Source organism: Nesoenas mayeri (assembly GCF_963082525.1).
Source record: "Nesoenas mayeri genome assembly, chromosome: 15".
Classification (NCBI taxonomy): Eukaryota; Metazoa; Chordata; class Aves; order Columbiformes; family Columbidae; genus Nesoenas; species Nesoenas mayeri.
In genome coordinates, this window is record NC_137559.1 from 220,016 (window position 1) to 235,713 (window position 15,698).

The 15,698-nt window shown below is 45.2% G+C and overlaps 1 protein-coding gene across 2 annotated transcripts in view; it reads left to right on the top strand.

The window, feature by feature from the left end:
* The window catches only part of CYTH3 (cytohesin 3), a gene marked incomplete at its 5' end in the record, with an annotated part of 41,172 nt that extends 29,949 nt beyond the window's left edge, over positions 1 to 11,223 (top strand). For both annotated transcript variants that reach the window (XM_080354151.1, XM_080354150.1), the window contains 7 exons: positions 1,464 to 1,576; positions 2,870 to 3,018; positions 4,236 to 4,347; positions 9,980 to 10,056; positions 10,137 to 10,208; positions 10,336 to 10,490; positions 11,089 to 11,223. In XM_080354151.1, the coding sequence (XP_080210277.1) occupies positions 1,464 to 1,576; positions 2,870 to 3,018; positions 4,236 to 4,347; positions 9,980 to 10,056; positions 10,137 to 10,208; positions 10,336 to 10,490; positions 11,089 to 11,161 (751 nt within the window). In that variant the 3' untranslated portion in view covers positions 11,162 to 11,223. The remainder of the gene's footprint in view (positions 1 to 1,463; positions 1,577 to 2,869; positions 3,019 to 4,235; positions 4,348 to 9,979; positions 10,057 to 10,136; positions 10,209 to 10,335; positions 10,491 to 11,088) is intronic.
* Positions 11,224 to 15,698: the final 4,475 nt, after the last annotated feature.

Sequence of the window (15,698 nt, forward strand, 5' to 3'; positions counted from 1 at the left end):
GTGAAATAGCGCGTTATCTTAGGACACTCCCTTGCCAAATGAACAGTTTACTTGGTTTCTCCGGGCTGCCGGCATACAGTGACCTTGTGAAGTCCCTTCTCGGCTTGGTGGAAATCCATAACAGATTTAGCAAATCAAGTTGCTGTGGATAGTTGTGCCAGTTATTTGTCACAAGCGGCTCCCTCGTGACACCAGATAAGTGGAGGTGTCTGTGTGATCTTTGGTGCAGTGCAGTCAGAGCAGCTTTGCTATGGCTGAGGGATGTGGTGGTGGTAACTTGAGCTGCCTGAGGCTTTGGCTAAGGAAGCCTTTTTTCTGGCTGCTGAAGCTTGTCTGGGAGGCTTCATATTCCTCTCTGTTACCCCATTTAACATTAGGTTTGACTTTATTCTTCCTCAGCAGCTGTTACTATTAAATGTTTGTATTTTGGTAGCTTACAAAATTCGTGATCTGGGTTGGAACCTTGCACGAGGTGAGTAAAAGACAGTAGGTAGAACTGACAAACTAAAGATGGCCTGCGACACTTTAATATAATGTTCTAAAATGAAAACTGATGAAGAGAGGAATAAATGGTTATTATATTGCCACCCAGTGTACAGGGAATATTGAGAACCTGTTTTGCATGGCAGAGCATGTCACTTTGCTGGTTAGACCTGTTATAATTTAGATAATTCTTTTGCTAAGAAAGAATAAGTGGTTAAATTCATTGGGGATTTTTTTGTGCCATAGTGTGCCAAAAGTAAATTTGCGAAGACTTGTGTCCTGTATGCATTCCAGTGTACCTATATGTAGAAAGAGTAAGTTATAAAAGTAAAAACTGTGTTCCAGGTCATGCTGCTAAACAGGAGCACAGATCTCCTGTGTATATTACGAAATTATTGAAGTGACATAAACAGTCTGTCTTTTGAAGATCTAGGTCTGATTCCTGTAGGTGGGTTTGCGCTTGACGGGCAGCACCTCTCAGCACTGGCATCTCTCTTGTTGCTGTTTTCAAAATGTTCTTGATGAGTTCAAGTACAGTTGTTAAGTGGTTTTGTATTCCTTGCTTCTCTCCCCTACCAGAAATATTTTATATAATCTGTCTTTTTACATTGTAATAAAATCTGAGTGTTTATTGCTTGTAGTAGCCAGGGTGGATTGAACTAACTGTTTCCCATAGCATTCTCGTGACAAAAATGGGATGCATACAGAAAATTGCTTAGTAGTTTGGAAAAGGGGAGTCTCAGAACACGAAGTGCCGTATCTTGCCTGATAGCATGCGGTGCTGCTGGCTGCGTTACCGGGCTAGCCATCTGTGCATGTGGCTTTACAGCAGCTCCTGACTTGTGTGTCGAGAGATTGAGAACGTGGTTCTAGGACGTTTTACAGACATTGCTGGTTTTGTTTTGTTTCTGATTATTAGTAATATATGCCTAATATATAAATATTGGAATGAGTCCAACAACTATTCTTCCCTTTTATAGGCAGTTTCTGTGGAGCTTCAGACTCCCAGGAGAGGCTCAAAAAATTGATCGTATGATGGAAGCTTTTGCTTCACGCTATTGCCTTTGTAACCCAGGAGTCTTCCAGTCTACAGGTCAGTCACGGGAAACAGTAGTTCTTAAGTACTCAGCAAATGCAACTGTCTAATCCTACGCTTTGTTTCCAGGACGTGCAAGCTTATGGTCAGAATGCATTTCCATTTATAAAACTTCAGCGTTAATATATATCTAAGCCACTTAAAGTGGGAAACACACTTTAGAAATGTCACCAAATATTTTTGCTGGCAGCTGGAAAATAAGATTCTCAGAGGCTTAAAGGCAGAAGAGGCCAATAGGTTCAGTAGCCTTGTCTGTCGGTTATAAGGACTTTACATCTCATTATCTCAGTATCAAGTCCACCTATGTGTGGCTATAGTATATTCTCTAGAAGGTCATCCATTTTCGTTGTCAGGACTGTGTCCTTTCTCTTTAGCAGTCTGCTCAGCGATAATTTATCTCAGTTAGAAATGCCCCTCAGTTTTCTGTTGAATTACTTCAGAATTACGCAAGTCCTAAAAGCTGATGGAGCTTTGTGATGCCGCACAGGATGCCCTTGTGTCCTGACATTGTTGGTCTCTTCAGTTACATACACAGCTTGCTGTTGATCGCTTCGTTTGAGGAACAAATAGGCCAGACAAAGGTTAACGTACAGCAGGTCTGCAACAGCTAGAGAGGAGAATACTTACAGAAAACGAAATGCTGAAGATGCAAGCACACTTTCCTCTATGTAGCAGAGAGGTTTCTGTCCTGCTTTTTCTTACTCAGGATCTTGTACTTGGATTCTGGGAGAATAATCATAACCGTGTCAAGAGGCATAAGATCTCCTTTGTCATCTTTTGATGTTATTCAGTGGTACTAGCCACCTTGTGTATGCCAAGAAGTGGAGTCAGTGTAATTTTCCTTCTGTTTAAATGCAGTTCAAATATTATTTTGAAGACACTGTTCTTTCTCTTTGGAGAAAGCTTTGGAAGTGCTTGGAGTAGGAGTCTGACCATGTCTGTTACAGGATCTCCTGACACGATCTAGGCAGAATCTGTGTGCAGAGACTGTTCTGCCCAGGAACGCCTCACTGTCTCAAGTAGAATGTTCGTTTAGGCCGATAGCCATGATTTCAAAGAACTGAAAACAGCCTTTGAATGCTCTTGGGCTGTTTTTCCCATATTGGCTTTGAATTTGAATAGTTACGTATTTTTTCTCCTTAGGCTTACTTAACAGTTTAAAGAAAGATTTGAGACTGTTTTCGTGTCTAGTGTTCGGGATTTCTGACTGCCTGTCTCTTTTACTTCATCGGTCCATTTTACAGGTTTGTGCCACAACACATTAAGATAACTTTTCAAATATTTTTTCAGATACGTGCTATGTGCTGTCCTTTGCAATCATTATGTTAAATACCAGTCTGCACAACCAGAATGTAAGAGATAAACCAACAGTAGAGAGGTTTATTTCTATGAATCGTGGAATTAATGAAGGTGGAGACCTTCCAGAAGAACTACTACGGGTAAGTTAGAGCGGGTAAGACAAGGCCTTGCTTTGTGTGTGGCGGGAAGCGCAGAGGCAGGCACAGCAGCTCCCGGCTGGCCTGTGGAGGGGCCGTCATGGCGCTGGCCTGTGGAGGGGCCGTCAGTCATGGCGCTGGCCTGTGGAGGGGCCGTCATGGCGCTGGCCTGTGGAGGGGCTGTCATGGCGCTGGCCTGTGGAGGGGCCGTCATGGCGCTGGCCTGTGGAGGGGCCGTCATGGCGCTGGCCTGCCAGGGGCCGTCATGGCGCTGGCCTGTGGAGGGGCCGTCATGGCGCTGGCCTGCCAGGGGTCGTCATGGCGCTGGCCTGTGGAGGGGCCGTCATGGCGCTGGCCTGCCAGGGGCCGTCAGTCATGGCGCTGGCCTGTGGAGGGGCCGTCATGGCGCTGGCCTGTGGAGGGGCCGTCATGGCGCTGGCCTGTGGAGGGGCCGTCATGGCGCTGGCCTGCCAGGGGCCGTCAGTCATGGCGCTTTCTGGCGCGCAGCCGCCGCGTGGCTGAGAGGAGCGTTCTCTGGCGTGCACAGCCGCTTTGAGCCCCTTCTCCGTTCTCTGGCGTGCACAGCCGCTTTGAGCCCCTTCTCCCTGCGTTCCATCTCGTGGAGGCGCGGGAGTACAGAGAAGACGCTCTGCATATCTCTCAGTAGTTTGCTGATGGTAAAATTCTTGTGCAATTGGCTTCTTATGGAAAAAAAAAAAAGAAAAAATAGTATTTCTGGATAAGTCAAAGATGGAAAAAATAGTAAAAATCATTGTTTTGTTACTGCTTCTAATTTCTTTCCATGTGTCTTGGGGAGTTTCCTCCTGTCCCTTGAGATATCAATGAAAATACCTATTTCTCTGAGACAGTGTGATGGTCTGAACCACCCTCTGAAACCCAGGTCCATTTGGCAAACCTTGCACTGAATGAGACCGGACGCTGAAACCTTGGAAGTACCGAACGCTGCCGCCGAAGAGAAAAGGCCTTTGCTAGGGGTGCTTATAAAAATCTGTTAAAGAGACGCTTGTTTGTAGATGAAGTAGTTTAAAATCACACTTAATCAAAGTAGTAAACAAAGGCTGAGAATGGGTGCTCCAGAATTTTATGGAAGCCCCTCCTATGCTTTTTTATAAAGTCTCAGAAGCACTAAGATGTCCTGATTGCATTTTCTGTTAGACATTTATTAATAAGGTCTTTCTCCTCTTTTTTTATTCTTCTAGAATTTATATGAAAGTATTAAGAATGAGCCGTTTAAAATTCCAGAGGATGATGGAAATGATCTAACGCACACATTTTTTAATCCAGATAGAGAAGGTTGGCTGCTGAAATTAGGTTAGTTATAAGGGCAGTTTTGCTGCTATATGTTTGTTCATTGTTAGCGTGTTTACTGTTTCCTTGTCTATCTGCTTTCTTGTGAAAGTAACAGGATTAACTTTATAATTTGTATTTAAAAATGTATGAACCAAAATAGTAACTCCTTTACATCTAAAGGTTGTTACTTGTTATTCTGTGTATCCAAACTTTGGAGTTTTATTTCTGATCTATGAGAAATAAAAACTCCGTGACAAAAAGGAAACACCATGTGGTATTTGCTACATGCTGTGACTGAGAAATAACAGCTGGGTCTCCATAAGGTCATTGCAGAAAACCGGGTGCTATGTCAACTCAGTTTTCTGCGTACAAAAAAGGGATTTATCTTCAAATACTTTTTTGGTATGTCTTTATTTTTCCATATTTTTTGTGACTTTCTCTTGGTTTGGTTTTGGCTATGATTTTTTTAATGAGTGGTTTAAATGTGCCTTCTTGTTTTCCTTATGGCCTATGACCTCTATCACCTTTCTGTTCTGTGACTGGCTGTCTCTGCTTATTCTGCATTAGGAGGTACGTATCCGATTGCTTTCCAGTCCCCTCTTCTTCAGTTGCTCGTTCTTCAATTTTCTTCCTCCTTCCTCCTGTTTTTTTTTGTCTTTTTTTTTAATCAAATGCATTGTAGCGTGTTGTTTATCCTCAGTGTCACCAACAGGATGGTCACTGGTGCTCTGGGGACTGGCGTGTCAGTGTCTGTCCTCGGTGTCACCAACAGGATGGTCACTGGTGCTCACGTGTGTGTTCTGCAAAAGAACCTGCTCACCTATAAAGGAGAAAAATAAAGACATCTATTCAACCTTCTTTTCTTGTTCATTGCAGAACGTAACAAGGGAAGAATAATTTCTCCTGAGAGAAAATGTCTTACTCTTGTAATAAAGTTCCAGAGTGGTTTTGTTAGTTGTGTATCAATTATATTAGATTATTGAAAGATTGATTATTATCCATTTATAAAAACTGTTCTTTGCTTATTTTCCTTTGTAAATCATACATTTAGCTTTCTAAACAGGCACTTAAATGAGCATCAAATTTAGACCTGTGGAAACCTCTGGTAACTCGTGCTCTCCTGGCAATGCAATGGACGGGGTTTCCTTCGGTTCTGGAAGATGCCGATACTGAGAGTTTCAGTATTGTTGAAGTGTGAAGGAGACTGTGTTCCTGCGTGAGAGTTCAGGTGCTTAGTTGTGATAATACTTGTAACTTGAAATAGAAGGTTTTAGATAAAACTATAAATAACACAAAGACAACTCCCAAACCCTGAGTATATCAAGACAGTATTTTGTATTTAGTTTTTCTTATAGTCAGCCCTTCCTGTTTATTACTTGTGGCCCTGTTTGAGTACTCCAGCTGTGCTGATTATCCTCTGGGCAGGAGGTGGGTATCGTGAAACTTCCGTGTGTGGTAAAATTCACCTGTCCTGGAGACCACCGCAGCTCTCGGCCTGGCGCTGGCTTGAGAGCCTCGGCGCGAGTCTGCTGCTCCGAGCTGTTCAGAGGTGACTTTGTGCGAGTCTGAGAGCCAGACCTGGCGGCCAGACAGCAGCTCTGGTTTTATCTCTCCAGACTCAGACGGTGCCTTTATATAGACACCTTTTATCTCGGTAAACCTGAATTATCGTTCCGTTCTACATTGTTCGAAGCATGGTGTAATGAAAACGAGTGCTACAAGTGAAAAACTGAAAGCTGCTGAGTGCTAGCGAATCCTCACTTAGAGCAGCTGGAGACATTATGAGCTTTTAGATTTTTCTGTGTCATCATTATTAGTGGTGTTAGTACCATGAAATTTTCTGCTATCCACTTTATTTTCTAATTATTTTCTGTGTTCTCTGTCCTAATATCCAAGTTACAATAATTTTGCACAGGGAGGTGTTTCCTTGCCTAAAACAGCTTCTCTTGGCAAATAGCTTGGTTTGTGTAATATTTTCTTCTGGTTAGAGGGGAATCTGCGCCATGACTCCACCGAACAGGAGGGGACGCGGTTCGAGGCAGACATGCGGCGGTGTTGGCGCGGCGCGGCGGTTACCGAGCGCCTCGTGCGCGGCTGCCTGTGAGAGACGGGGCTTCGGCGCCCGGGTCCGGGGCGGGGGCGGCCGTGGCTGACCGGGGCGCTGGTGCTGCCTGCCGCCCGCCCGGCGCTGCTGCTCGCTGGTGCTCTTCTGTCGCTTCATCTCGCGGCCACGGGAACCTTCTTTTCTGAAAAAACCTCAAACTTCAATCTGATCATCTATATAATTGTACGGTTTCTGAGTCCGTTCCACCTAGTGGTACCTAAACTAACTGAGAGGAAAAAAACATTCTTGAAGTGTGCATCTCTCTTTCCATCTCAGACTATAGAAATGTGCTGAAGATTTGGGTAGAATTTGCTAACCTCAGATACATTGCTGCCTTTAGTCCTAACACTGCCTTCAATTCCGAAATCGGTGGTTTTGAAGTCATTGCCCCTTGTTTTTCGGTTTGATATAGGTGGTTTCTTTTACCTTGTTCTCTAGTTTGTTCTTTGCCCAGAGTTGCAAAAAAATAATCGTACGTTGGCTTACATAGGTAAGTGTTTCTGTTCCTCCTTCTGCACATTCTGCCTTGTTGTGGCCTTTTCTTGTGGTTTCCTTAGATTTCTACCTACAAGATATCACGCTGCTTTATTTTGTTGTTTGAGATGCCTTTGATCAGCTCGTTCTTTGAGAAGTACACACCGACATCTCTCCACTTCTGTAAGCGTTTATGGATTTATACTGTGATTTTCTTGAGCCTCTTCTGCTAACTTAATTCCTTCCAGTTTTAATCTTTAAAAGGCTGGGGGCTGGAGGAAGGTACGAACTACGGTACTAAAGCCCTTTGTTGTTTTGTGAGCCTGCAGCAGGCTCGGCCGAGGAAAAGAATGTTTGCTTATCACGAGTTCTTACCCGTTGATCTTGCACGCAGTGTGTACGGGTCACAGAGCCTTATCAGCCAGCTTCTTGGGTTTTAGCCTGTTGTAAAGGCGTATTAAATGCATGTTATATGGTGACCCCTGCAAACTTGATGAGTACAGATTAGATTGCCTTTCAAGCTTTAATAGTGTTTCTGTGCTGTTGACAGCCACAACGAAGTAACGGAGGGCGGGAAGACAGAGAGACTTCTATGTGAGAACAGTTCCTTATTCTAAAAAAAACCCTCCCGTGCTGGTATTTTTGGAAGAGAAGAGCAACTCCTGGCTCGGTGGAGCAGGGACCCGGGGTCCATTTCCATGACTCCCGTGAGCGCTGGAGCTGCTCTGGGGCAAAGGGAGCAGCAGGAGGGATGTTGCTGGAGATATTTAATCTTCTGGCTTCAACATCAATACTGTCCTGGAGCTGGGAAGTGTTTAATGACAAAAGCTTCATCAGAACTGATTGCAAAAGTTTTCAGGTTTGAGAAGTCTGGCTTTTCCAAAGAGAGGGAATGTTGTCAGGCAAACTCAAATGTCACTTGCTGCTTGGCGCTTCGTATTGTTCTGGGAGGTGTGTTGTAAGTCTGGTGTTTCTGCCTTAAATTATAAGCAGGTCTTCTTTTAAATATATGGTTATTACCTGGTTATTTTTTATTGATTGTGTTTTGACACGATACCACTGTTTGAGAGACACCCTTGCTCGGTTTGAGCTGCCTCTGATACAACCTGTGTGCCTGTTGGTTTCACCCTCTCCCCTGCTGAGTTGTGTTTCTACTAGAACTGGGCAAACCTGGACATGTGATGCCAGCCGATGTTATTGCCAGCCCGAAAAACACGGTAGCCTTTTTGTGCCATAAAAATGTTAAATGATGTTAACCTGTTAACTTTAGAGAGCACAGTGTGACTTAAAATCATGGCGATGAGCATGGGGTGTATGAAAACGCGTCATGTAACGGGGACAGCGCGACTGTCGCGGCAGCCGGCTTCCCTGGGCGGCTGCTGATTCTGTGATCTGGAAGTGGGTCAAGCTAAAGTTCGTCAGCTTTCCATTCCAAGCCTGAATATTTCCTGATGCTTCAACCAGCTCTCAGGCCAGGTGATGGGAATTTTTCTAGTGACTTACGTGCCAGTTTGACTGTTTCTGGAATGCTTTATTTAAGGATCTGTCACAGAGGTTGTATTAAGGTGCCACCAGTTCTTCCCTCACCGTCTCCACTCAGCCATTCATTCTGTCACGGCTTCTGCATCTTGCACTATTTTGCCTTCTCCTACTTCACCGCACCTGCTTGCAGATTGAATTTTTCTTAAGACGTTTGTGCGTGTAGTGGAAACATAAAGTTTACCGAGTGTGTTGAGCACTGCAGAGTTCGCACCAGTGACCGTGTAGGTCTGGAACCCGGCAGAAGGAGGACGCGACGTGCAGCGTACTCGGTCTGCAATGCAAACACGCAGTGGGCTACTATCAAGAAATTTCATTATATTCCTAGAGTGGTTCTTTAAGTTAATATGATTTGGATTTCTGTATTAAACAAAAAACCCAGCTATCTCAAGTAGAACGAAAATATTAAAAAAATATGCTTCTGCCTTGGATTTAGTTATATGACTTGGATCAAGTTGGGGGTCTTGTGTGTATCAATAGTACTCTTATGCACGGGTGTTTGATAGCAAGATCAACCACTGAGAAGTTGGGTTAATGAGATTAAATCACTGCTGAATGGATGATGCACAGGTGGTGACATACTCCTGAAGCCAGATAACTACAGTGGAACCAAGCCTGTATGTTAATAACATGTGAATGCTTTATCTACAATTGTCATTCCTGGAAATGAGTTTTTAAAATCATGTAATTGTGGAATGCCAGGCATGTTGTGGAGCAGCCACCGGCAGGACGGGCCGAGGCAACAATGTGTGCTCAGAGGAACTCTTCCCTATGGCGGGACGTTAGCAGGAATAAGAAAGAGGAGCTCTGTGGTTGCTCTTGCCTAAACTGAAAATGCAGGAAAAGTTTGGCATTTTTGGAGCAGTGTTTCTTCTGTCATGTGTACTCAATGATGCATTAACCCATAAAGAGAACACGTTTTTAAAATACGAAGTGCTGATACCAGAACATTTTGGCACAGGATTTGCTCCCGCTTGACGACACATCATATTTGTTCTGCTAATAATATTTATAAACGTCTTATGCACTTGATGTTAAATCCAAAAGTAGAGAGAGGTTCGTAATCACACAAATGCTCATGAGTGGAGTGAAGGGAAGGAGAGAAGAGTCCCTGTGCGTAATCGCGGGGCCGCTGTCCGTGCAGAGCGGCTGCGAGGGCTGGTCCTGTTCGGAGCAGGGGGTGGCGCTGGGGACGGGCCCCCCGCGCTGCGGCAGCGCTGAGCGCGTTGCTGGGCGCTCTGTCCCTGTAACGGCCGGGGTGGCCGGGCGGAGCAGCGCTGGCCTGGCGGTGTCCGAGGGGACGCACGTGCGACTTCAGAGCTCGCGGCTCGGTGGCTGCTCGCAACGCCGTGGTTAACGCTGCCTCAGGAGGCTGATAACGCGTTCTGTGGCCTCAGCTCACCTGTGCCTGATCCATTTACGATTAAGTAATTAACCCATATTTTGAAAGACGAGGATAAGGGAATTACTTTCTTATCCGTTGTTGAAGCCTTGACAGCGACACGCGTCTAATTCAGCCGCACCTTCTGGTTGTAGGGGGAAGAGTGAAAACGTGGAAACGGAGATGGTTTATTCTGACTGATAACTGCCTGTATTACTTCGAATACACAACAGTGAGTATATATTACAGTGAACCGTGTTTGTAATCAGGATATTTAAGTGGCTAATGATGTGGTAATTTTTTAATTTTTAGGACAAAGAACCTAGAGGAATTATTCCGCTAGAAAATCTGAGCATAAGAGAAGTTGAAGACCCTAGAAAACCAGTAAGATATTTTAACATTCATTTTATAAATGAAGTAAACTGTATAGAACTTAGGTGTAGTGTTCGATTAAGATGTTTGTCGGTTTTGTTTTGTTTTTAAAATTTATTTCTTAATTTCTGCCCTTCAGAACTGCTTCGAGCTCTACAACCCCAGTCATAAAGGTCAAGTAATCAAAGCGTGTAAAACTGAAGCCGATGGCAGAGTGGTGGAAGGCAACCACGTAGTGTACAGGATATCTGCTCCCACCCCGGAGGAAAAGGAAGAGTGGATAAAATCTATTAAGTGAGTTTAAAGTTGTAAATGTATTTCAGAAATTGAGTGTAAGCTCTTTTTGGAGTAAGATACGAAGAGAACTTGCGTTCCAACTTGTTTGAAGTGTTCTGATACGGCAGCATCCGCCAGGGCGAGCGACAGGCTGTGTGGGGTTGACAGGTCTCCCGTTCCTGTCGGGTCCTAAGGCAATAGTGCTGCGAGCTCAGATGGGGAAAATACGGGTGCTAAATGTTTCTGTAAAGCGGATGTAAAGCCTTGTGTGAACCATCTTTAACCCTAATCTTATAGATTCTTGCTTCACCTAATAATCAACTTTCGTGACGTGTATCTCGAGCATGTTCACAGTGCAGCTTTAAACTTTCACAGCTTGACTTCATCTTGTAGGGTTTGTAAAGCAGAAATAAATAATGGTCAAGGTGAAGGTATGAACTCTCAACAAATCACAGCTGAGTAACGTCTTTTTCTAAAGAAATACTTGTGATGCTCGGAAGTGAACCGTCCGTTATCTCAGTAGGAGTGCGGAGTCGTCCTCAGGGAAAGAAACAACATAGTTTTGGTTTTCAAAACCCTTTGTTAACCAAACTGACGATTACTTTTTTCCTTCTAGAGCAAGTATCAGCAGGGATCCCTTTTACGATATGCTGGCAACAAGGAAACGAAGAATTGCAAATAAGAAATAGAACACGATCAGCAACTTGTATACCTGCGTCATCATACAAATGAGCGTGCAGTTGAGTGATAATGTAAAAATTGGACAAGCTAAATTAAGATAACTGTAATTTTTATATATATATACACTTTACTAAGACCAAACCGTGACAAGACCTTTCAAGGTAAAGTTATTGATGTGCAATTTGAAGCAAGCTTCGAATCCCAGAGGATGATTATATTGGAACTTAATTCAGCTGAAAACTCAGGAGCCTTGTTTTCACTGACGTTAGTTACACCTCCAGTTTACTTGGGTTGGGAGGGAAGGAACTTGAAGGTCGTAGTAAAATGTCCTATTCCTGTTGTTTGAGCACATTGCCCGCGAAAGGAGGAGTGGTGATAAGACTTTCATCTGTCACTAAAATGCATCAGAAGTACCGTGTGACCTGACCTAGCACTTCATTTTTCTGTCAGCAGAAAACCCACAGTCTCAGTATCAGTTTCACAGGAAACGTGTTGTCGTGTGTTTGACAGCGAGTGAACAGCTGTGTGAAGCTTTCCTTTGGGTTCGCTCTCTTGCCTTATGGAAGCAGCTTTTCCTCTTCGGAGACGCAGCCTGGCGCCGTGCGGGTGACGGGCCGTGCGGGTGACGGGCCGTGCCGCGGGGCCGTGCGGGTGACGGGCTGTGCGGGTGGCGGGCCGTGCCGCGGGGCCGTGCGGGTGACGGGCTGTGCGGGTGGCGGGCCGTGCCGCGGGGCTGTGCGGGTGACGGGCCGTACGGGGCTGTGCCGCGGGGCTCTGGGACACGTGCAGGTCCCGACAGCAGAGGTTCGAGTCTGTGGATGTGACACTGAGAACAGACGTGGTTTGGTGTTTGCTAAAACTCCCTCCGGTCAGCTCATACGCTCACAATAGCGGTGAGACTTAATGACCGGTTTAATCTGCTTTTTATATAGCAACATCCTTCTTGTGTTGTTTTAGATATGTTGTAGTTTAATTAACACTAAGTTACTACTAAAGGAGTAAGATGACACGGCTTGCACGAGTTGAGGCTTTGCATGTGAAAGCACCCCCCAGTAATTTAATATGCATTTTGAGTTTTTAACCGGAAAATCCAGGAAGGTGGAATCTTTTTGTAAGATGCAGCCCTGTGTAGTTAAGCGAGCAGGTTTTGTTCCTTTGCTTGATGACAAACTTTGGACATACAGGGAAGTTCAGTGTTCTCCTGGCGTTGCTCAGCAGGTGAAGCCGGGCGCGTCAGAGCAGCGGGGCGGCTGGGGCGGCAGCGGCTCCGACGCCGCGGGCAGCGAGCTGCGCGGCACAGCCGCGCGTGTGCGGCTCGTCGGGGTCACGTCTCCTGGTAACTACACGGGAGAGTCTGTTTCTTTGTTCCTGTCTTACTCGCCTTGTTTTTCATGGGGTGTCAGCCTGTGGATGTTTTGCTTTATTGCATGAAAAGAAAAAGATACTTTTGTGCCCCTCGGATTTTGCTGAGTGGTGCAGCCCGGGGCAGTGCCCAGACCCCAGTGCTTTCAGGGGAGTGAAATTCAACCAAAGGACGCAGAATCCTTGGGTGAGTGTCAGTGTGGGGACATCTTTGCTTAATGGAACACCTTTAAACTCTATAGAAAGCAGTTAAGTTGTGTGTCCTGTGTTTGCAAAGCAGCGCGATGGCGGAGCTGCCGAGGCCGCTCGTTTCGGGTCCTCTGTTCCGCACCTTCGGGCTTTGCTTTCAGGCAGTTTGTGCGTCAGTTTTGGCTTTGGACAAGTAGATTTGTAATGCAAACAGCGATAAGCCAGAGTCAGTGGTACTAATGAGTGTAAAGGTAAAAAACAGCAAATCAAGTATTTCTGGAGAAATGTGACATTACAAAAGCATTAATAAGTCATGAAGCACTTTTGCATCAATTCTTATCTTCTGAAATACCACCTTCCAGAAAAATCTGTGTATTTACCCAGGTGAGGACGTCTGCCGTACGCATGAAGGAAACGCCTTGAGAGTTCATTTGCTGTATTTAGTTTGAAGTTCTTATATCTGGCAGAAATAATTATTTAGAGTAACATGTAACTGAGAATATTATAGCAGGAAATATATTATTTCTTAGCATTAAAATGCAACATCTTAAACAGCTATTTGTGGTGCTCAATATGTCTATTTACCAAAGCTAATGGAATAGCGTTCTTGTGTGTGATAATATTTGATTTCACATGTTCTTTGTAAACAGTATTAACAGGGAGTGAAACTGGCCCAAACTTTCCACTGGCCATGAGGCCAGTAAAACAAAGTGGCTTGTGAAAGTTTCGGCCAAATCAGGTACTACCCATGAGAGAAGAAGGATCTCTCGCCTTTCCCTTGCGCGCCGGCTCCCAGCCCGAGGCGGCTGCCGGAGCGGGAGCCGGAGCCGGCGCGGCGGCCTCGGGCGGAGCGCGTGGCGGGGGCCGTGCCGAGCCCGGGCCCGAGCCCGGCGGGGCCGCCGACACGGCCCTTTCCCGGCGCCGGCGCGTGCGGTTCCGCAGCTCCTCGCGCTGCGCGGCGCCGCGGGGCCGCGCTCGGTGTCCCGGCCGTGCTCGGTGTCCCGGCCGCGGGGCCGCGCTCGGTGTCCCGGCCGTGCTCGGTGTCCCGGCCGCTGGCCGCGGGGCCGCTGTGAGCCGGGGCAGCCGTGCGGAGCGCCTGGGCTCCGCTGGGCTGACTTCAGCCTCACAGTATCCCGACAAAACAGGCTCTGCTTCACTAAACATCTTGAACTGTTTTAAACTGGTACAAAACCGAACCTTTGTAAACTGAGCAGCATTTATAATGCTCCATATATATAAAAACAATGCATATTTTTAAGATTTATTACATATCTATGTAGATATGCTTGCTGGAAAAGCTCGGTCTGTTGTAGACCAAATGCTACAAATTAAGACTTGTGGCTTACCAGTTTCATTTCTATATTTTCTTGGAAAATGTTTCTAGCTAGAGTTTAAATACAAACTGTAAATACTGTACAGATATGTATTGATATAAGTATTACTTGGTGTACACAAGTGATTTGCATGACAAATACTCTGTATCAATCATTGTTAAAAATGTGATGTTCTATGTAAATCCACTGCAATATTAATGTTTTCATTTATCATTAAGACCTGTTACTTAAGTCTGGAGATTTTCTCAAAAATAAAGTGTGAAACGGCACTATTGTGTAGCTCCTCATTTACCAAGAATACGTGGGAGGCAATGTTTTGTTTTTGAGATGAAGGTTCCATTTTGCAGCATGTGTTATAATTAGTTACCCTTTTCTCCACCTCTCGGCTCACCCGGTCCAGCTGTGGGGCGTACGGAGAAAAGCCTTCAGCCGCAGGGCGGGCTGCTTCAGGGGCGCGTGCACAGCTGCGTCCCGTGACAGCCACGCTCAGTCAAGGGGGTTTTTCAGTCCCATGAGTTTCAGTGCAAGGTGAGATGGGAGAAGTCAGATCTCTGCTCCTCAGGTGGGTTAATTAGACCTCCCCCCATTAGCAGCGGCTGCCGGAGCCGCAGTCCCGCTCTGCTGAGCCCCGTCCCTGCGGGACCCCCGGCCGCGCGCCCCGCGCTCCGGCTCCTTTTCCACCCTTGCGCAGAGTTACTCGTCAGACGAAAGACAAGACACCGAATCCTGGAGCCGGAGGACAAAGGAGGAAAAAAAAGCCAGATACAGGAAAGGTACGTGGTTTCTTTGTCATGTTACTTTATGTAACTTCACATAACCGTTGCCATAGGAACATTATGCAGGGTACACTTATGGTTTGGCTTTATGATGTTCTCCATGTACCAAAATATTACTTTAAGTATTTAGTAAAACATTAACCTTGCTCCTTTCTTTCTTTAGTGTCACACACACAGTAAAAAGCTACTGCTGAGCTTCCAGCCCGGTGCCGGGTTTTGGAAGCGTTTAACGCCAAAGGAGAAGCCTTCTGCACTCTTGTCTAGGCAGCTGGAGTCCAAGTTACTGATCCTCCGGGTCACACCGGCAGCATCTTCTCACCTACCACCGAAAGGACGATCTGACCTCGAGTATCACACTCTGAAAGCTGTCAATGCGCATGACATATTGCATGTTAAATAACTCAAGTAAACTCAAGTAAAAAATCCATTTTAACTTTGCTGTATTTATATACTATATAAATTTTACATGCTATATATTTACAGTGGGGCAAGTGCTTTTTTTAAAAAAACAAAGATCAAACTTTAGACATCTCTGAACAACACAGCTTGTATAAACCAGACATTATTCAGATGAACTGTATTTAATACAGGTTCCCCACTCATCTCCTGATGCAGGACCAGTGAATAATAAGTGCATCACAGTTTGATAGCATTTAATAATAAAAATAAAAATCACAGTATGAATTCGTCTGTAACTAGACACTTCAGAGACAAAACGGACAACCGAGACTTCAGACAAGTGACAGTATATTAAGAAAATGTAATAAAAACATATGGAAGAGTATACAAATAGTCTTGAGAGATACATTCAGAACTGCATATTCGTTGTTTCACAATGTTGAAAACCAGACGATTTTCTTCAGATCTTGAATATAACTCAAATG